The sequence below is a fragment of the Vanellus vanellus genome (genome assembly GCF_965231255.1).
Source record: "Vanellus vanellus genome assembly, chromosome: 5".
Lineage (NCBI taxonomy): Eukaryota > Metazoa > Chordata > Aves > Charadriiformes > Charadriidae > Vanellus > Vanellus vanellus.
In genome coordinates this window covers 8,345,286-8,366,874 of record NC_138910.1, presented here as the reverse complement: position 1 = coordinate 8,366,874, position 21,589 = coordinate 8,345,286, and the positions used below count along the sequence as shown (strand labels likewise).

Sequence of the window (21,589 nt, the reverse complement as noted above, 5' to 3'; positions counted from 1 at the left end):
TGAATCAGCATTCAGTCATCATATTCAGCAAGCCTAGCATCTCCTTCATATGCTGGCTTTTGGAATCCACAGGCATGCAAAATTCATGAGTAATGGCATAGTACTTTTAAGTGCAAAAATACATGTTTCCTGTCTTCTTGAGTGTATCAATTTATCTGCAAAACCACTAGAACAACATACTGCGTAAGTGTCTTCTTTCAATCTCACTTACCGGAAAAATAATTTCTATCCAGACTGCAAATCACACAAAATCCAACTACAAATGTACAAAATAAGAAACCTCCAAAAATTAATCTGAAAATTTAATTGTAGTACATAATAAACAATATGCACCTGCTTGTTGCAAGCTTGCTTTATTTTCAAGCCATTAGACAATGAAAACTTTAATATAAGCCTGCTAACTTCCATCTGCTAACAATTACTGAACTGCTTTGTAACTAAATAGTTTTCCAACTGCACATCAAGGGTGCTAGTGCCGAGGTTGTTGGCAAGTGCAATTTCATTAATAACATTCAATTAAATTAGATGAGCCAACTGCCACTTCTAAACAAGTTCAAGTCAACTCAGAAGTACCCATAAAAATTAATGAAAGAGGAGTTATACAGAAGTGAGTTTTAACTGAAAACCTAGTGAAGATTTTACAGATACCCCTGGCTCGGAACTACCACAGTGTAATAAATACTCCTCAATCTCCAGGTCCCCCATGACCGCTGTCAGCAATTCAGACATTCTGGAGCAACTGGTGGTGCACCTAATGCCCTCATATTCCAGAACAGTGGTATCTTCTTGTTAAGACATGAGGGTACTCTCCCTCCAGCGACACTCATGACGAACAGATCTCCAAATATCTCGTGCCACCAGTACCACTTACCTACACCTCCAGCACCTATTAAATATGGTGTACTTATTTTACAGCCATTTCTATGTTAGTTAGTATAAGAGCTTCCCACTAAACACCTACTACATCTTGAGAGATATAATTGATCCATAACGTAAAATAATTGATCACTACAGGTTTGACCGTCAACAGAAAAGATCTAATGAAGAATGCATGAACCTGAAATCTCCTTCAGTTTAATGTAATATATTGCTTCTAAAAAGAAAGAGGAAAAGACTCAACTTTGTTGAAACATTTTAAAACATAATGGAAAACCATAATTTAATTTTCAGAAACAATAAGCTTTCTTGAATCTTTCAGAATGCAGTGTAGTTTAAAGAATAATAGAGTAATTCAGAAAGGATAAGACAAGGGCATCTCTCTGACGCCCCAGCAATAATCAACTTTTAGTTCAACCAAAGCTCAAACTTCCAACAGGATTTTTCTTAAAGCAATGGCACTTGGAATGCCAGAATAATTAGAAGTATAGCGTTAAGTTGTCAGTAAAGAGAATTTACTATTATGATTTTAACAGTGAAACCACCAAGTACTTCTTTAGCTTGCTGCAGGTCTTGGTAGCAGATCATGATCTGCCGAAGATACTTCTTGATGTGTTTTTGAGGCAGTATTTCTATCTCAAAATCCCAAAGAAAATATAAAGTATAATTCATTGTATTAAAAAATGTACTTATCAATTTTGTCAACTTTTCATTATAACTGTGTCACAGTTGAAACATACTGTTAAATCAGTTGTACTGCAGCCTCAGGCATTGAGAATGAAATTATTTGGACTTTCAAAGTTGCCAAAGACTTTATACAGCTTTCGAGCTTCAGTTACTGATAGTTCACTTCTGGAATTCAGAAACATGATTACGCCTAAATCCTAAAAACTAAACTTATGTCTCCAAACTAAAGCTTGGTTCTGGGTGTGCTACAACCTGACAATTTCCAAGAGACATTCTTCTGAAAGCAGTACCACAACCCATATACAACCCATTTATGCTTATACAACCCTATAAACATCCATTTTGCATTACAGAAGTCCTGGATATTTGCACTCACACCCATAAAAATAAGATCAGTGTAACTGTATTACCTGACATACAGCTGTCACCTCAGTCTCTTCTGTAACACATTCCCTGGATGGAGCTTTAATAGACACAATCCTTCATTTTGATGACAAATTCTCACAACTCATAAGGAAACAAGAAAAGGAAATCTATCACTGTAAGCACCTGGTAGTCTTTCCCTCAATCAAAAATATGTTACTTTGCATAAGTGAATGGCTTTTAAGCAAGTAGCTATGAAAAATACCGAGATTCAGGTGGTTCCAGCTCCACAAACTGTCATTTTTCAAGCTGGTATTAGTAATTTAACATTTTTTTTCCTCTTTTTATCACAAAAATAATTTCCTAAGGAGAAAAAGTCCAACTATTCAATTAATTTGCATCTAGCAGACACAGCAAAACAGTCTTCTAATTCATGGATTTATCCTTAATTCTGTCTTATATTTGTAACTACTTGTTACAATTCCCTACAGGTAGCAGTAATACTAAAATTCTGTAATATTTCCATCATAGAAGTAAAGACTAATCTCACTCAGATCTCTATGGTAATTAAACTTCAACTTAATAAAGCAAATTTACCTTTAGCATGGCTCTTGCCACACTCACTCCTCTTTACATGAGTTGACCCATTCCAGCCAAAGGGACTGCTCTTCTGTGTAAGCAGCAGTCAGCCTGCAGATCTGTAAGACTGCAGATTTAGACACTTAGCTACTTGTTTTGTAACATTTTGTAGAAGATAAACAGATAATAAAGTTACAAATACATCCCCAGTTACAAGCTCTGCTATATACTACCTCAAAAGAGATCTGGGGTAAGCTACACAAAGGTGACTGATAACAGCTTTCCTCACATCAATTGACTGCTATAAAATAGCCACTGCAAGAGGCTTCCCTTCTTAATTATCCTCCTGCTATCTTTCCGGCAAATGGAATACAGTAACACGGTACCAACAAGGGTTTGTAATCAAGCTCGTGGCAATTACTCTGCTCAAGTCAATCTGCTCTTATATGCAGCAAAGGTGGTGCAACAGAATTAAGGATTCAGAAAAAATTAGTGATGCATATGAAAACAATCTGCAAAAACGTGTGACCTTTCTCTTAGCAGCTCACAGAGACAGTTGTTTGGGGGTAGTGGAGAGTCTCGTGTACTCGGTAGTATGTCAGTTACGTCCTGGAACCTACTTTACCATCACAGTTCAAGTTCATTAAAGTAGTCCCTGAAACGTGATGACACCATGTGGAATAAAACAAGACTGTCAGTAGCAGTCTAATTACTTCTCAATTTTGTTAACATATGATACAGCTAAAATGCAATATTAAAAACCTAACCTTCTTGTCAAATACTGCTCTATTCTCCCACCTTTTTTGTTCATTGTTCTATCTCAGATTACTTGGCCTTTTTTGATTACGTGGGTTATTTAGTTTTTTATTACTTTCACCGGTGTAAAAAACCCCACAGAACCATAGAACAGTCCAGGTTGGAAGGGACCTCAAAAAATCATCTGGTCCAACCTTGCATGGGAAAGAGAGCCTGGATGAGATTGTCTAGCACCCTGTCCGAATGCATCTTGAAAACCTCCTGTGATAGGGATGCTACCACAACCCTGGGGAGGTCGTTCCAGTGATTGATTGTTCTCACTGTAAAAAAAAATCTCTTCTATCAAGATTACATACCTTATTCATTGAAAACATTGCTTAGCTTATTCATGGAAAACATTTTAGCAGAGCTACAGAGATAAATGTGACAAAGAGAACTGTGAGAAAAGTCATTATAAACCACTAGCATTTGTGTTAATATTCTTGAGGTAGAAACTATATTCTCGCATTTGCAAAGCTGCCATCAAAACAAGCTTCAGTTCCTCATCCAATCCTCTGGCAGCTACGATACTTATAAATAAAAGATAATACTCCTAATTCCTACATGCAATTGTGTTAACTTCCAAGAGCTGGTTTACTCTAGTTTTATTTTAATTCTGTATTTTCTTGGTTGATAAGAATCTTACCATGAAATATGTTTCTAAGAGAAATGAGTTTTCCACCATGTGAACAGCAGAACAGTTTGCCCAGAGAGGCTGCGGAGTCTTCATCCTTGGAAGTTTTCAAGACCTTACTGGATAAAGTTCTGAGTAACCTATTCTGATCTCACAGCTGACTCTGCTTTGAGCAAGAGCCTGGGCTAGAGACCTCCTGAGGTCCCTTCCGACCTGAATTATCCTATGATCCTATGCATTTTTATTCACAGAATCTTTATCTCTGCAGGCTCTGTCAAGATCTTTCAGCACTAATGGCTCCTAATAGCCCACAGAAAAAGAAATGTTAAAATCTCTACAGGCTGTTTTCACCACTGGAGCGAAGAGGTAGTGTTAAAACTGTTACTTTGCAAGGAACTGCAACTTAGCATTAAAATGAGCTGCAGGCCAATGAGAGCGATATGAGCTCTAAGCCCAGGAGTAACGTGAGCTTTTTCAGCAAAGCTGAGCAAATCAGTTTTATGATGGATACAGGATTGAATCTCTGAATAAACCCACTAATGAAACCTCTGGAGTTTAAGTACAAAAAATTTACATGATAAAAGTAATTAATTTAATAAAAACTATAAATGCGCTCATTCCTGTTTCCCTATGATTTGAAAGGATTTTAGTATTAGTTGGTGACAGAGTGAATATCACCTATGGAATCATTCAGGGGAAGTCATATGGCACAACACACAAGGCAATTGCCCAGGAGGTTTTGCTGTCTCAGGAGTAGCAGTAGCCACCCCTGCACACACCCCAGACACAGCAGAGGCAGGCGACAGCGAAATCTCTTTGGCTGGGTACCGTATGGCTACAGCAGCAAAGGGCCTGTTCAGTCTACTGCACACCATGCCACAAGCATAGGTCTGCTGCCCATTATTGTAAAAAGAGACATTAAAATTGGAATGCAGCTGTTCGCTAACATTTGCTCCTTCCTACCCATCCTGCAATATTGCTGAGTTAATTCTAGCCACGTTTTTCATTACGGTGACATCCAGAACTGTGACGACTGTAAAATCTGCCTCTTAAATCCATTAAAGGGTTACTCTAAAAAGAACAATTACTAGCCTCTGTGGCATATTACGGTAATACACAGGCAAAAGGTGCAATAACAGAAGATTCGTGCTTTTTTTTCATGCTCTACTGCTAATCTTAAGCTTCTTTGTGTCCAATTAGACAGTTACGTTGCTTGTTTATGTTTGTGGTGTACTTTATCTATTATCAGGTTTAGTTACTGAGGAGGGCTTGGACACCAAACTGGACAAAATCACAGCTGTTCAGAGTATTTACACCTGCCTGTTGCCGGGTGAAGAGGGAATAGAGTCACTTTAGGACGCACTTTAAAAGGAACGAAGTGGGCATGCTGTTCTTCACACATGTTCCGTAATCCACCTCCAACTGCCAGAATCCCAATCAGCATCGTTACAGCTACTCCTTTTTCTCACCATAAAAAACAAAAAAACAACAAACCAGATTACAAAGTAAAGAGAATTCAAGTAATAGTCCAAATAATCATTGAAAGATGATTTCTCAATTATTATATTAAAAAATATACTGTGTTATCACATGGTCTAACCTCTTCTTAAAGAGCATGGAGGGAAAATGCTGTTTATATTCGAGACTCAGATTAGCTACGCTAGGGATCCATTTCATATCGAAAATGTTGTAGGCTGCCTAAAACTTTTATTATCCTCAGGAGGTCAACTAGTCACTGTGACTAGTCAACTAGTCACAATCACGCAGCGCAACTAGGGCAACAATTTCATAAATAATTTGATTCTCCAGCTATTAAATACCTGCCAGTAAAAGCTAACAGACATTTCTACAACTCAGCCATTTCGAAAACTCTTACGACCTATTTTGTAGTTCCTGGTCTGCACAGGCTGTACAGCTGCACTTACGGTAGACCTGCCTTATAGCCACCCTCCCAGCTGGGGAAGAGCTGATCACTGCTCCTACCCTTGTAGCAGGCGATCGGAGATTCTGTCATCCCCCTGAAGCTGGAAATTAAAGCCTTTTGAGAATTTCTGTCATACTAATTTTTCTGGTGATCATCAAATTCCAGTACAGAACAACGCTATATCCCTGATTTTTTATATATATCTATGCGTAAATACTAGGCAATATACACAATTACTGCCTAATCAACTACCAGTGAAGTAAAAGGAAAGGCTTTCATAAATTAAAGAGATTTTGGATCTAGCTCCAGTAAAATCATTGCCAAGTCTACAGATGCCACACTTTAAGAAACAGATTTTAGAATGTATAAATATATACATTTGCTATTTCATATTTAATATAAATTCTACGCGTGAGGATTTTGTGTGTGCGCGTGCATAAATGTATGCATACATGCATTTCTGCCTGGATAAGAGCAAAGTTTAGGATTGCTTCAGTTTTGCCTGAATATGGGATAATGGATTTATGGGGATAATGCGGTTTAATAAGTCAGCCTAGTGAAGCACCTGTAAAAATTGTATCTAGCACTGTACCTGGATGTAGTATTTCAGCTAAATATTTCAGAAGAAAGTACGGTGTAGAAATTTTCAGTGTGGCTAAAAGTAAACTAGATTTCTCCTCCTATAAAGCAGATATCCAAGCATAGGCGAACACTTATTTTGCAAACTCTGCACTGTGCTCCACTGGGTAGGAAAGACGTGCGTGTGCCACGTGATGACCAACTCGTGGTAGTTGAGAACTAAACAAGAGTTGCAGAGGTGGGTTCTTAGCTATCTGCAGTTTGTAGGCTATCTCTCTGCTTTTGACATTTTTCCAGATCGCTTAGCTATTCCATTCACTCATCACAAAAGAGTTTTTCCTCCAGCCACAGAGGTTTGCCCTGAACTGTGGGTAGGTGTGGATTTTGCCATCTGTGCTTCAAGTCTCTTTCGCATGTATGGCATAGATAAAATTATCCACAGTTTTTTCAATGTGACTGATATGTTGGGTCTGAATTGCGAGGATTATTTTCATTCAACACTACCTAAATAGACAGTGCTCATTTAGTTGGGCTTACAGCAGAGCCAACCTGCACATGAAAATTTAAATACAGTACTAATACTGAAAATTAGGGTTTTTTAATTCTGTGAACCAAGAGAGAATATACCCTGCAACTATATAGATCAGTATGCTCTCTTATTTGAATCAGAGGAAAAGAAAGAAGAGCCAGACCTAACCTGGCAGTATGACAGCCATTTCCTCCCCTAAAAAGTAGTTTCTAATTCTTTTAAGCTTTGGGTGCAAGAGTAGGATACATCACGGTCCCCATATTCCATGTGTAAATGTAATACACATATATGCAATATAACTTCAGTAAGGCTCCCCATGGCCAAACCCTGGGGTAAATATTCTCAAGTGGCGTCATCTGAGCATAGGCAAGGGTCAAAAAGGGGTTTTGATCACTTTGGAAGGAGAGGCTCCCTCCATCTTCAGGTCCCACCTGTCATTGCATCTTCTCAGTAAGAAAGAAGCCTTTACACAATCTCCCCAGGTTTCCCCATCAGCCACACAGACATACCCACTTCCTTTACCAGCAGACATGGCTCTACAGGAGGCGGCGATGGAAATGGCTCTTTATAGAATTGGCACAAATAATAAAGGACAACTCCAACGATCACCCTCAAAGCAAAAATCACTGGCAGGATGAAAGCCTCTGGAGTGCTGCGGACTAGGCCATTAGCAACTGGACAAGAGACTACAGAGAAAAAGTAGATTTGCAATTCAAAGAGAATGTAGTGCAAAGCAGTAAGGTATCATTTCATGAAGCCATACGGCACTTTTCCCTAGCAAGTGAAGAAGGATACCATGTACATATCCAGTTTTCCCCATCTTCCAAAAATGAATTGCACCAGAAAGTAAAGGAGGACAAGGTGTCAAAGGAGTATTTGTCCATAACGTACTCATGCTGACAAAGAGAACACCACAGCAAAGGACAGTTCCTTCGGGTATATTCAATTCAGAGTGGGTGTCTACTTACCATACACAGACTTGTACAGATGATTTTATTATTACTGTTTACTTAAGTCTAAATTCCAGAGAGAAGGTAACTAAGCAACTGGTAAGGGTTTCTAATTACTTCACTAGTCTTCTCCGAAGGTCACATGTCTAAGAAGATGCAAGGTTATAAAAGCAAAAGTGTTCAAAGTGGTATCCTTCTGCTTGATAAACATCCACAGATTCACAGCAGTATTTGAAACACTAATATGCCTACTGGCTGCACTGCCCCATTTACCTGAAGAAGTTACTTATAATCAAAAACCGAACACAAGGCGTATCTGTGAAAAGATGACTGACAGTGAGTACACACCCAGGCGGCTATCAAGCAACCAAGGAAAGGGATTGGTATGCTGGTAATTTTGTAGTCATTGGGTATTCTAAAAAGACTGTTGATATTATCAATATGCTTCATAAAATGTTTTTTAAATATTCTAACTCCTATGTCATACTGTTACATACCCGTAAATTTCACCCCTAGTGCAAGAAGCGCTAGGAAAGGGCCAGAATATCCTTGTTCCCTTCCTTCCTTCATCTCTTCATTACATATCCCTATGTAACGGATAAGCCGTATGTATGGACATTCATGTAGTGGATTCCTAGAGTTCTCTGACAACTGAAAAGCGCAGTGAACCCCCAAGTTCTTCCTTCATCAGACAGAAAAAAATCACAATAATGCTGAGCGCATTTATAAACTGAAGATATATATACACATGTACATATAAATATACACACGAAGATTAGACATAAGATGTAGATCTTTATCAGTGAGCACAATTAAATATAGGGGTAGGGCGTGAAGGATGTAAGAAATTTTCTACTTGCTGCATCTAGCATGCTCATTATCAGTCAGGTTTCTTATTTACTCTGTCCCCGAGAAGCAATCAAATATCTTTCTCAGAGATTATTTTTAGCTCAAGCTAAATTAGAAATTCTTGGATTAAGCTCTTATGGTTGTGCTCTTCTGGATGTCAAAATAGATGAGAATACTGGTTCATTCTCCCCATAATTTAATAACCTATTAAGAATCAAATCCTCAGGGCAGGCATTTTCACCTGGCAAATGGGTTCAGCACTAGGATAGTAACAAATCCAGCTGCCGCTGCTAAGGTATAATGTATGGAGGTGAAAATTAAGTTACTGACACATAGCAAAATTTTTAGACAACGTCTAATTGTATAGCTGCAAAGACTGTACAACCTCCCCAATTCTTGATGCATTGTTTTTAAATGTAGCATAAAGTGAGAAAAGATACGCAAAATAAATACAGGAACACAGATAACTGAAGTCACCTACTGTTCCAGGCAAATTGTCATCTTACCCACAAAGAAACAGCACTCCAGAATCATACATTGCCCAACGAGGACAGGAACGACTATTTTATCCTGCCAAAAAGCTTTCTCAGCAGCAGGTGGAGGTATGACAGATATCTGCACCCTTGTCTGCCACAAGATAATTATTGTTATTTTAATATTACTGCCAATGTTTTGGATGACAGCTTCACCAATATAAGAAAAAAAAGAGACATACCTGCATTCATTATGTACTATGTCATAGTAACACAGAGCACCATGAGTTCATTAGAAATTATTTGCCCATGATACAATTTAATTTTTTTATTACAGTTATAAAGAAAAGAAAAGCTGGGGTCTGACACATGTAATAAAAAAAAAAAAAAAAAAAAAAAACCAACAGTGAAAGAAATGCAAGCTTTCTGCTCTTGGCTTTATCCAACATGCTCATTATATGAGTAAGGTTTCCTACTTACTCTGGCACTGGCTTAAGAAAGATGTTGACAGACTGGTTCTTGGGAAACACAGAATTTAACTTGGTACCATCAACAAAATAATATATAATAAACACCAGCTGCAACTGTCAAGAATCACTGTGTAAAATATGCTGCACAGAGTTAGTTTTTGCAATACCGAACATACAAGCTCAAACAAAACCCAGTAGCCAAAAAAAACCCTAGAAGCAATGGATTCTATGGGCATAAGCAGATACTCAGTACTGCACTACATTGTACAGAAATGCAAGATTGTAGCTCTGTGACGTAACAATCAGAATATTGCTATATAGCCTAAAGAGCAGTACCCCATTTCCTCCATTTGACCCGAGCAGGCTGCCAACTAACTCTATTAACCTACCTTGAGACAAGTCCTGTTTTCCCGAGCAGAGGGAATCAAATAAGAGATGTTTCCTTTGTTCACAGCTTTGAGATCTTTCCAACCAACTAGACATGAAAAGCTTCATCTTTTACAGCTTTTTCACAAGCCTGTGTGCCCTAAGCTTGTCATTCTGTTTTCTCAATCTTTCCTTTTTTAGTGGTATTTCTCACTTTCTCCTCACACGCAGTTCCAGCACTCCAATCCAAGACCTTCATTCCTGAATTTATCAGATCAAAGAGCTGCCCCTTGGCTGTATAGCTAGTTACTAGTTGAGCCTCTCATGAGACAGTCCCTAATGCTTCAGCCTTCTATTAAGAAATTCCTTATACAGCTATTTACTGGTTTATTTATGCACATGAAAAAAACCTGTTACCACATCAATTTCAATAAATTTCTTCCTTCAACAGAATTTAGATTTGCTTCAGCAGCCCAATAAGCTATTACATTGCTAAAGATTTGCTAAAGGGTAGACTATTTAAGAATAATTGTACACTGGTTATGGAGACCAGGAAGGGGGACCATTCAGTTTCTTTACACATCCTGAATGGCTCAGTGATCGTTCAACGTTCAAATCACAAAAGAGAAGACTGGATTCAGACTTTTAACCTGACAACCTGCTCTAATTGACCCTGCTCTGAGCAGGGGATGGGAGGATGGGACCGATGAGCTCCAGAGGTGCCTGCCAACCCCAGCCGTCCTACAGCATAGCACTGCACAAAACTCTTACCATAGCACAGTAAACTGTACCTGGCTCAAAGTGCACAGGTATGTTTTTACTCTCTCTGGTTTATCAGCTTCAGCAGAGTATATTCCTTCCTCTTAGTTTCTCCTCGTATAAAGAAAAATAGGGAATTGCAAGAATTGTATTTCGTTTGTAAATTTTCATCTTTTGTTGTGATTCAAAATTATTTCTCAAGTTATTTCAGCACTCTTTTCCTTCCTGGATCTCTTGATCATTGTTTTGTTGATAATTTGTTTAGCACCTCTGAGTTGACTGCATGCTAACTTGCAATCCAGCAGATCATACTGAGCAAATCAAGCCCTCATGAGCTATCGTACCCTGACTCTCTTCCCAAATATCTGTAGTTCTATCCAATTTTTGCATTTCTTCAAGACCCACAATTCTTTCGACCACTCTTCTAAAATACATGAAAACATAGTAGCCTGCTTTTACCCTCTTTTATTTGACTGTCAAAACAGAAAGATGGTGAAGTGCGAAACTATCCAAAAAGAACCAGTAACAAGCACATCAAATATTCATCCCACTCCTACACACTCTTTCATTAATGAGCCAGCTAGGCAGAATCAAGCAGTGTCTCATATGGCCTACAATCTTACAGTGGTTTATACCTGATCTTGGTGAATATTCATTATATTTTCAAAGCCACTTGGTATATTGAAAAATAAAGCATAAAATTTTATTTCGTCATCATTTCATCACAATTTAAGACATACCTTGAGCATAACCAGATATATCTTTTCACAACGACTTAAGAAAAATTCTCATCAATACAAGACTTGAAAAGCCTGACAGGTTTAGCTTCTCAGGCCACCAATACTAAAGAATTTTCAAGAAGGGCAAATCGCAAAGGTAAGTTAAAATATATTTTGCAGTTACTATATATGAACCACCATGGGAATCAACAAAGATCTACATCATATAACTTTGGTCACATGTACAATGAAAAAGTACCTTCTCATCCTGCCCCAGAAAATGAGAGAAATCAAACGATCTAGTAAAAATAAAACCCATTAAACTGAGTTAAACTCAGCAGGACAAATTTTCATGATAGTTTCAGCACCACAATTCCCCTGAAGTCAAATGGAAATGCATTGGTTCAGCTTAGCAGAACTTGGCACAGCAAGCAGTTTTGTACTGTTCATTCTGAGTACCAGCCCCTGAGATGTTGCATCTCTAACTTCCATATGGCTACATCTTAAGTGAGATTACACAGATCTTTTACATCTTAGCATTTTATTCTAAGTATTTAATTCATAGCACATCATGAGTCAGGCTGTGTTCTCTGTCTTTTTCTGGGGTTTTGGTTTTCATTCTGTCTTTATGTACTCTCTCAATGACGTCAAACAGTTAGGACCGGATCTAACATTGCCCTTCTATGAGAGGCTTTCCACTGATTTCAACAGTCTCTTGCTGTTAAGTTTATAAAGTTTTATAAATTTTCAATGTTATTAATTGGCAATTCTGCTTGGCTCTTGTCAAGCAGCTCAGGTTATTTTCAGATGTATTAGGAAACACAGACAAATGTAATATTTAAATCAATAAAAGACAGATCTATAAATAAAGAACTAAACTGAAGCCACCTTACTTCAGTAAACAGTAGCAATGCTTTTGCAGAAACCCAGAGTTTTGCACAGGCTCCTGCACTAAGGCAAAGTGTGGGTAGGCACCTAGAAACAGGAATAACACACAGCATGACCTAAGCACCTACATGAATTTGCACCCAACTGCCAGGAGCCTGAGAGCAGACTTCCCCACTGAGGCACTGGCACATGGAAAACAAGGACTGTGAAAGACCAGGCGTAGTTATAGGCACATATGATACAAAGATGATTTACAAGGTAAGCAAGCAGCCAGGAGGAGTCATGCAACATTTTCCCAGCGTAGGGGAAAAATAATTACATGCAGTCTTTCAAGCAAGAGATTGATTAAACACAACAGGAAATTAGAAATGTGCCTCCCTCAAAAATCTCACGTGGTAAGAATTGCCTTAAGAGACACAACCACCTCTTTGGTTGTCGGTATTAAGATGATTCTCCTGTCAATTCTAGAAACGGAGGGATAACCAGACTGCCTATCCAGTGATTCATATTCCCAGCATATGGTAACATTCTTTCAGTCAGTACTGATCTCATCATGTAACCTTAGCCGTCTTCAACTAGAGGGCATAGCAAGTAATTCATTGACTTAATTTAGCCTTATGTAAAGCAGAGGGATTATATGAAAGCAAATTAAAAATGAGCAAAAAAAGCAAGAAAATACGTTTGCTGCTTTGCTTGTTCACTTCACTGGCTTAGCCATAGGGATATGCTGATTCTTCTTTTGTATTGGGATTTATTTTCTCTATAAAGTACTTTACAAGGTTCACTTGAAAAAACTCAACAGAAGGAGATTTCAAAAATATGTTAATTGAATGTTGACAGGAATCTCTGTGGACGCCCACAAAAGCAAGACACTCAAGAAATGTCTGTTAAGATCTCCAAATTTGTGCAGGAAGACTAATTTTAATCACATATTTCTGGATTTATTTTTATGAATCAATGCCACAGCAATCTTCTATGGCCTTTTATTCCAAACTGTTATATATGGAGCCCTGCCAGAAAGGAACTCACAGCGCTGGCAAGCTGTTGCATGAGCCTGAGTTAATGCATGTAAAAATACTGCTTACTGATTTTTTAGTTTTTAGGAAAGGACTATGAAGACAAGTTATAGTCCCCTCTACGTGGTTTGTTTTTTTTTTTTCCACTTGGTCCTACCAGTTATGTAAAACTCAGTTTCATCAAGCTTCCCATCTTGTAGAAGGGTCTTCATTAGAGGTATTTCAGAACAAAAACTACCTTAATCCCCTTTATTGTAAAATTGTAGTTAAAGGGGATAGTTGAACTATCTTCAAACAAGCCAGATGGGATACTGCTAGCAATGGCAGCAGAGAATAAAATCAAAGCAGATAAATGTACTGCACTGCTCCACCTAGATGTACCCAAAATTTGAGTTGGAGGTTAAAGTCTTCTTTATGCACTAGTTGGGACAATTCTTGAGCCAATCTCCACGTGATCTGCTCAGCTACCACATGCATTGCCAATAGAAATGCTGCACAATGATGCAGAATGTAATTTCCACTGTGACCAATACTGCATTGCCAATTAAAGACTTTTTTCCATAGGACATACACAACAAGCATTAAATATGCTCACTTTGCAAGCACATACTTTTTTGCATAAAGAAGACATACAAGTATTGATATACTCTTACCTACCAAAACAGCAATACTTCTGTAATAAAAAGGGTGTGTCTCTTTGTACAGCAGTTACAATAAACTGTGTCACCCTACTATCATAGCACTAATACAGGTTCAATCTTATCAGATGTTCTGTAATCTCAACTAGCAGTTGAAGCAATTTACATTCAAAGATAAGGGGTTCATATTCTAATCTTGTTAAGGGAAGCACAAATATAATACAAGCATCAGTTTTAAAAACATACTCTAGTAAGAATAATGGAGTAAGATGCAAAATAAAAGATTTACAAATCCATTACAGATTGCAAATACATTTCATTCGATACATATGTTGCAGGGAAAACAAAACAAAACAAAACAAAACAAAACAAAACAAAACAAAACAAAACAAAACGCAAAGCCCTAACAATTACTTTCTTGGCTAAAAAGAAACTGAAAATCACAATCATGGGGAGCTTTGCATAAGGAAAGACTGCATGTTTGGGACCAAACAGTAAGTTGGCAGAAGGAAAGAATACTTGCTGACATGACAAAATGTTTTTTGTCAAAGCTCTGTAATCTGTAGCATCACAGCTTGACAGCAAAAGCTCTGCAGGCCTCTACCAAAGCCAAAGTAATTAAGTGTACTTACATATACTCCCTGTGCGCAGAATGCACAGCAGCTGCGTTGCTGTAACGCCACAAAACTATCGCTGATGACAAAACATCCAGGGTAGCATCAAACTGAAAGAGATACACAGTCAATTGTTTTGTGGCCATTAAATATGCCCTGTACTAACAGTAATGCATTTACCATCCTGCTGCACAGGCACAAAGCTGCTTCAGATAAATGATTGTAATGAAAGCAGGATTTACATTTATTAAATTGATCTTCATATTTTTCCCATGTATTATTGTACAATATACTTCAGAGCACAAGAAGTCAATGAAAGGATTAAAAACTTTTTATGTTGAATCCATCACCTGCAGAGAAGTGGAAAAAAAAAAAAAAAACCCAACCACAATCTGCCCCTGTGGCACCACAAGAGTTAAAATACTAATATGATTCTTATTTCTCTCAAAGAAAGTATTTGAAAATGCCTGACAAGCATTCCTTTTTCTTGCAAAGTCACTAATTTTCTGCAATAGAAGGTTTTGTTTCAAACCAAGAAAATATTATCTTTTTTCCAAAATCCCATTGTATCCAGACTTCATATTATTCTGTATCATCAGCAAAATTGCCATGTTTGCATTTCCAGTTAATGAAGGCATGATGTCAGGTAACACCAAAAATCAGGTTTGTCTCACTGTAAGAACTTTCTTCCTTAGGTAAACCTTTCTACAAACTCAATCTAATGTTCAAATTTGGAAGCAGAAGACAAATTATTTGAAATGAGTTATTTTGCTCGTCATCAGGAATTTTTTGCTCTGCCACTAATCAGGAAAGTCATGGCAAATCCTAGAGAGGAAAGATGTCATCCCAAAGTCAACAGGAGTTTTACCATCGACTTCAATAGGAAAAGGGTCATGCAAAGTTCAGAAGGGAACTTCAGAATTTGGCTCAAGTTCAACAACAGAACTGATTAAGCTGAGAGATTTTGTTGAAGAAAACCATACCTGGTGGATAATACCTCAATGATGAGATATATGTATTGATATTAACTCCAATCTAAGACTTAGTAGTCTTATATTGAAGAAGTATAATGAAAGTATCTTTTCCAAGACACAACTTCAACAATATTTTTTCAAATCCATCACTGACTTTGCACACCTTGCCATGAACTTACAGTAAGAAAAAATACAGTATTTCATGTTCAGAAAAAGCCCATGGAAAAAAGGTAGAAAATATTTAAATAGTTTCTCTACTTACAGCAAATCCAAATGATGATGCACTGTATCTCATTACGGAGACAGCTAAAGGAAAGAAAATATTATTTAGAATCACTTTAAATCTTTTTTGTATCCTTTCTTCTTCTCTTGTCCAAGAGATACAAAGCTAGTTTCAACACATAGGCTTAGCTTCACTCACTTTCCACTAGAATGACATGATTGACACTTACAGAAGGTCTACAAGGCCTTGTGCTGCAGGAAGCGGTTAGGTCACTCGAGAGATGCTTTCCTTTCTTCCGAAACTATACTGAGGCAGACTTTAGCATGGCATTCAGAAACAGTCTGTTTATGAAACATGCTGCATCTCAGACGCAGTTTTGAGTAAAAATAAGTTGAACCCGCAATTTCAAAGTCTCAGAAAACTTCCCATGTCTCAAAGTGCTCCTTGCTCCAAGCTACAAACAAAAGTCCACCGGAACTGGCTGACAGTAAACTATGCAGGCCCATCCAGACTTCTTAATTGCCATCTTTTTGACAAAAAGCCTAAGGGTAATTCACACAGCCTCATGAAATGCTTCAAATTCCATCAGATCAGTGGCTTCCAATGGAAAAAGCATTAGCAGGAAAAATTTTGACCAGCTCTGATTTTGACTGCATACTGCCTCTAAAAACTAAACGAGACTTTAAAAATGGACTAACATCCAGACTAACATCTAGAAAAATTGTTTACAATTTTACTGCATGCATCCTAATTCTATCATCTCGCAGTTCCCAGTTCCAGGAGATACTGTGCAAGGACAAATACCTTTCAGTAGCCCAAAGGAATACCACGGAAAAAGCAGGCAGCAACAGAAGAGGCCATCACCAGGAGATGGGACTTCATCAAGCTGCAACTCTCACAGGCTAACAGCAACACTACAGCTATGTCAAGCTCTCAAGCTTGGAGCAGCTCTAGCCTTCTTGCTGTGTTTTGTAGATTGTCGAGTGAGAACAGGACTGTTCCAAACCTGTGCTCCCTGAATAAAATGCACAGCACTCTAATTCTAATATTAAGAGGGCTTGGAATAAAGCCTAAAAGGATTAATTTTGCTTCTCTTTTATGAGTATATCAGCTAACCTACTAAGCAAAATACATTTTTGTAAATATGAAAATACTTGAACTAAAAAAAAACCAAAACAGACTCATCAACGACTTTGTCAATCTTAGGCTGACAAACACAGTATCTAATTTTCAGTATTCCAGTATTCATTAGAACAGCCTGGCAGAACAGAGCCACTATGGTTTGACTGTTCTTTTCAGTAACAGCAAGCTGCAGTTCTGTGGCACTTATCTGAATAAACATAAATTAAAATCTTGAAAAAAATAACCCTTTTCTTATCGATCTAAGACATAGCTGTGGCCACAAATATCACAAATATCTGGACTTCATCATTAAAGTTGGCCAAAGCACAAAGAAAAGTCATCAAGTTCACCACTAGATTTCCATTTTCTCAAAGTTGAAAAGTATGGAAACAGTTAGCATGGATTTATATCTCCCTCTCATTATTAAATCATGATTTCCCACCCTTCATCTCCTAGGTGGAAAAAGAAGTTATATTTCTTGGTCAGACTTGCCAGGCAAGAGCTACACTTGACAAGCTGACACTAGCTTGCAGTGATACAGCTGCAAATTTGAACACTTCACTGAATAATTATATATTACCTATCAATTTTTCATTGTATGCCTCCTTAGAGGCACACAATTTCAAAAACTGCAGAAGTTGCATCAAAAAAAATACGGGCTTTCACAGGTACACACAAGCTTGCAATGTTCCTGTCATTACTGCTTTCATATGAGGCAGTTCAAAGCCACGCTTTTACTCCTACTTCTATTTCTAGCCTCCCTCTGTAGTGGAATTAGCTCCTCAGTTTTTACTTAATTGCCAGCTTTTTTCCCCACTCTAATCCAGATTTAAATAAGTTAACTCTATGGCTCCCCTAAAAATGAAGATATAATTTCTGCAGGTGATGAAGCGCATACAGATAACCACACTTTAAGAACGTTTTAGGGGGGACATATTTGATGAATTTAAAGCCATAAGGTCTCTAGCATGAGAACTGTCTTTATTTTTATGTATTCTACCACAGTGAATATCCACAGCACTAACACACAATCTGTTTGGCCTGGGCTATCTAAAACAGTAATGAAAAACAAGTATTAACTAACAGCGTCACAAGTCTGCTTAAACCTTTTTGCTAGCTAGTGAATACGACTGGGTGAAAGACTTTCCAAGGACTGGTACCCTACAATACTAACTTGTAGTGGTAAAAGGCCATAATAAAAATATTAATGACCATTTAAGCACTGGAAAGAGGTATTTTTGTATTGTTTATTTACATACTGGTTTTCTAATGGGAAGAACAACCCGTTCGTCTTTCTTTCAGAATTAAATAACAACGTTAAAGCACCTTCAGCCCTGACTTAAGCACATTACTACTTCCAGCGGACAAGTGCATTCATAAAGCTCACCAGTAAGTCACACCAGCTTAAATGGGATGTTTGTCCATGAGTCTAGGCTCTACCGCAGAGAAAGCAACTGCAAAATTGGCTCACAGGGTATCAACCAATACAGGTTGCTACAGATTGACTACGCTCTCTGAAGTCAATGACTGGCTCCCATTCTAGGCACTGAAGCTGAAAGGGCTCTTCGGGAAGTATTTCGTAGCATCCAAGAACTTCAGACCCCTGGGCAAAGGAATAACCAGTGGTCCTTATGCCTCCAGTACCACTGCTGTGCTCCAAGAGCAATGTACGTCACTGCAGGAATGGATTATAGAGCTTTTGCTGAACCCTCACCTTCCTTCTTCTCAATACACATTTTCAGTTATTCGCAGATGAGCCTCTAATGTAAAAAACCCCACAGATCCCTAATCTCCATATTGATTCAGTACAATGGTGGGAAACAAGCATTGAGGAAAGAACAGAGCAAGCAGCTTAAAAATCCTGTGGAGCCACCATATACATCTAGCAGCTACACTGCCATGACAGGGGGGGCCTGCTTTTAGCTATTTTATTGGCTAAATTGGACAGCATTTTATTACCTCTACAATAAAGCAGATAATCCTAATGCATTTTCCTGACATTTGTAAACGGAACTTGCAAGCAGTCAGAAACTAAAAATAGAGCCAGCACAGTAAGCCACAAATCTACCACTGCCTCCACCTGCACAGCAACATCAATTTGTGAAGTCTGCCAAACTACAGGTCAGATTTTGCTGTAATTCCTTCACCCCTTCCAAAGTGATCCCAAATAAAGAAAAATACCCCATTTCCCACATGTTCTACCCTCAACAAAGTAAGGATTCTATTCATTTCCATGTGCCTCAGGAAAATCATGTAACTAGGGCCTTAACCCTAAAAAATCATTCCAATTTAACTCTTTAGCCAATCTAGTGCCCCACAAGCCTTTGCCAGGTTTAATCCATCTAAAATGGGGTCCTGGAGAGCCAGGACCCCGCAGTGACCCTGGGCCGCTCCTTTCCTTCTCTGCACTGAGAGAGCACCCTGGTACCTTTTTTGCACAAACACAGGAGGCAAGAAATAGGATAGAAAATTAATTCTGCTTCCAGTTCTCCCAACCAGAAATCTTTGGGATGAGTCCGGCTACAAATGAGAGATGGTACATACAAACAGCTCCTCCATCTGTCATAAAAATATCTTCTTACCTACTCAGAGAGGGGAAAACTATTTTTAGGAAGCTGCTCTTGATGGGACAATCACTCCATCATGTTTGCTTTGAAGTTAGTCTTTTTGAAAGACACACCTGGATGTCAGCACATAAAATAACACAGCTTCAAAGCACATGACCTGCACTTAGCAGAAATCAGGTATGCAATCTGAACATCACTGAAAGCGTTGAGTTTATTTCTATATATATTACCATGCATATCTTGCAGGTTGTACAGTCACAAGCAAGAGGAACTGGAAGTTGTGCTGAATCAGAAGTGAAACTGAAATACAGTCTGTTTTCATTGCCCAGTGTTGGTAAAACATCAAAAACTAATGTTACAATAAATATTTCAAAATAAATCCATTCCAAGCAGAGAAAACCAAATGAGTAATACTTTCTAAAAATCCCTTACAACAACTGAAGGCAAAGAACAGACATGACTCTGATACCGTTAATACTTGTAAAAGACTCTACTGACCAGGACCAACAGGTACACAGACATTTCCCCAGGCACCTCCTCCCCTCCCCGATGTTCTAGTAGAGCAAAATTTATGGATTTTTATGCACATGCCCAAAATTTATGCAATCAGCACAGTAGCTACAAATGGTTGCTAAACATCCAATATCTCAGGAACAGGTCTGCCGGACATCTAATCTACATGGGCAGATCCAGTGCTAACCATCAGTGTCGAATTCCAACACCCACATTTCTATCCCAAAGTCTTTGGCATAACCATACTAACGCTACCTGTACAAAACCTTCAGCTCATTTTCCCAGTTTATAATTCCATCAACATGGTAAAGACCCTTATTTCTGAGCAACACCGTTATACCATTATGGATGTATCCACCAAGTAGAAGCAGAAGTTTAACGTATATTAAACCTGGATCTCGATCTCATTAGAATTTATGACCAATTTGTAAAGAAGTCCCTAAGAAGGTTCATTTTTCCACCTGCCTGAACAGTGTCGTAGTGACTCTGTGGAGAATGAACTGCAGCACAGTACTAAAGGACTTCAGTCCTTGGGGAAGACTCAGCTGTGGGATGGGATTCAGTGAACAGGGCCCTAAACGAGCCACACATCATGTCCTCAACTCTGCCACTGCCTGGGGCACGACTGTTAGGCCAAAAAACTATTCCTTTCAAGCTTTTTGGTTTTCCAATTTCTGAATTTATTTTCTGTACAAATTCTACACACTTCAGAATAGAGACTATCTTCCAGTCTTTCTCCACCATCCCCTGGACTGCGGGCAGGGTTGGAACTTCTGACTTCTAAATGTCTACAAAAGCAACAAAGCTAAGGAAGCTAGAATTTATTACTCCCTTCAAAAAGAAAGCACAATCCCACCAAAACTAGTAATCAGCTTTACCTTTTCCTTCATTTTTTTAAAGGACTGAGATCCTTGACATAAATGACTGGCTCTTATCTACTATTTAATAACAATATATTTCTTCTATAACAAAAAAAAAAATCCTGAAGGTATCCTAAAAATCTTTGCAGATTCAGTCTGGTAACAAATTCTGCTATTGGTAGTGGTAAAGCTTTCCAGGAGTATCTTTCTCTCCTTGTCTATTACTTAGTTAATTTGTCTGTTTGTTTTCATCTGTTGCAGTGGTCAAATCTTTAGCAGCTACAAATTTCATAGCTTCATTTATTTCAGTGAACTACAACAGTGTGTATCAACCGAAGATTTTCCCCATTTCTTTCTACAGAAACAGTAGAATTTCAGGGCTTTGTGCAAAAGTTTTCATTTCAGTTTAATCCAAACAATTCCCTCCAGTTTGCTGACATGTCAGAAAAAAAAAAAAAAAATATTATCATCATAACCTCTGACTTCAGGATTTTCTATCTTAAATCATTCACTTTTCAAAGTTTCAATTTCAGAATTTCTTTAAAACCTTTTTAAAATCCTTTGTGGTTCTTGCAAAGAATTAAATATAATTTCTCCCTTAATTCCCTTTGTTCACATGTTT

At 38.1% G+C, this 21,589-nt stretch overlaps 1 protein-coding gene across 1 annotated transcript in view; it reads right to left on the bottom strand.

Annotated features, from left to right (window-relative positions):
• The window catches only part of TMEM163 (transmembrane protein 163), a gene marked incomplete at both ends in the record, with an annotated part of 106,128 nt that overhangs the window by 23,889 nt on the left and 60,650 nt on the right, over nt 1-21,589 (bottom strand). The window contains 2 exons of the mRNA XM_082484470.1: nt 14,727-14,818; nt 15,945-15,988. Of these exons, the coding sequence (XP_082340596.1) occupies nt 14,727-14,818; nt 15,945-15,988 (136 nt within the window). The remainder of the gene's footprint in view (nt 1-14,726; nt 14,819-15,944; nt 15,989-21,589) is intronic.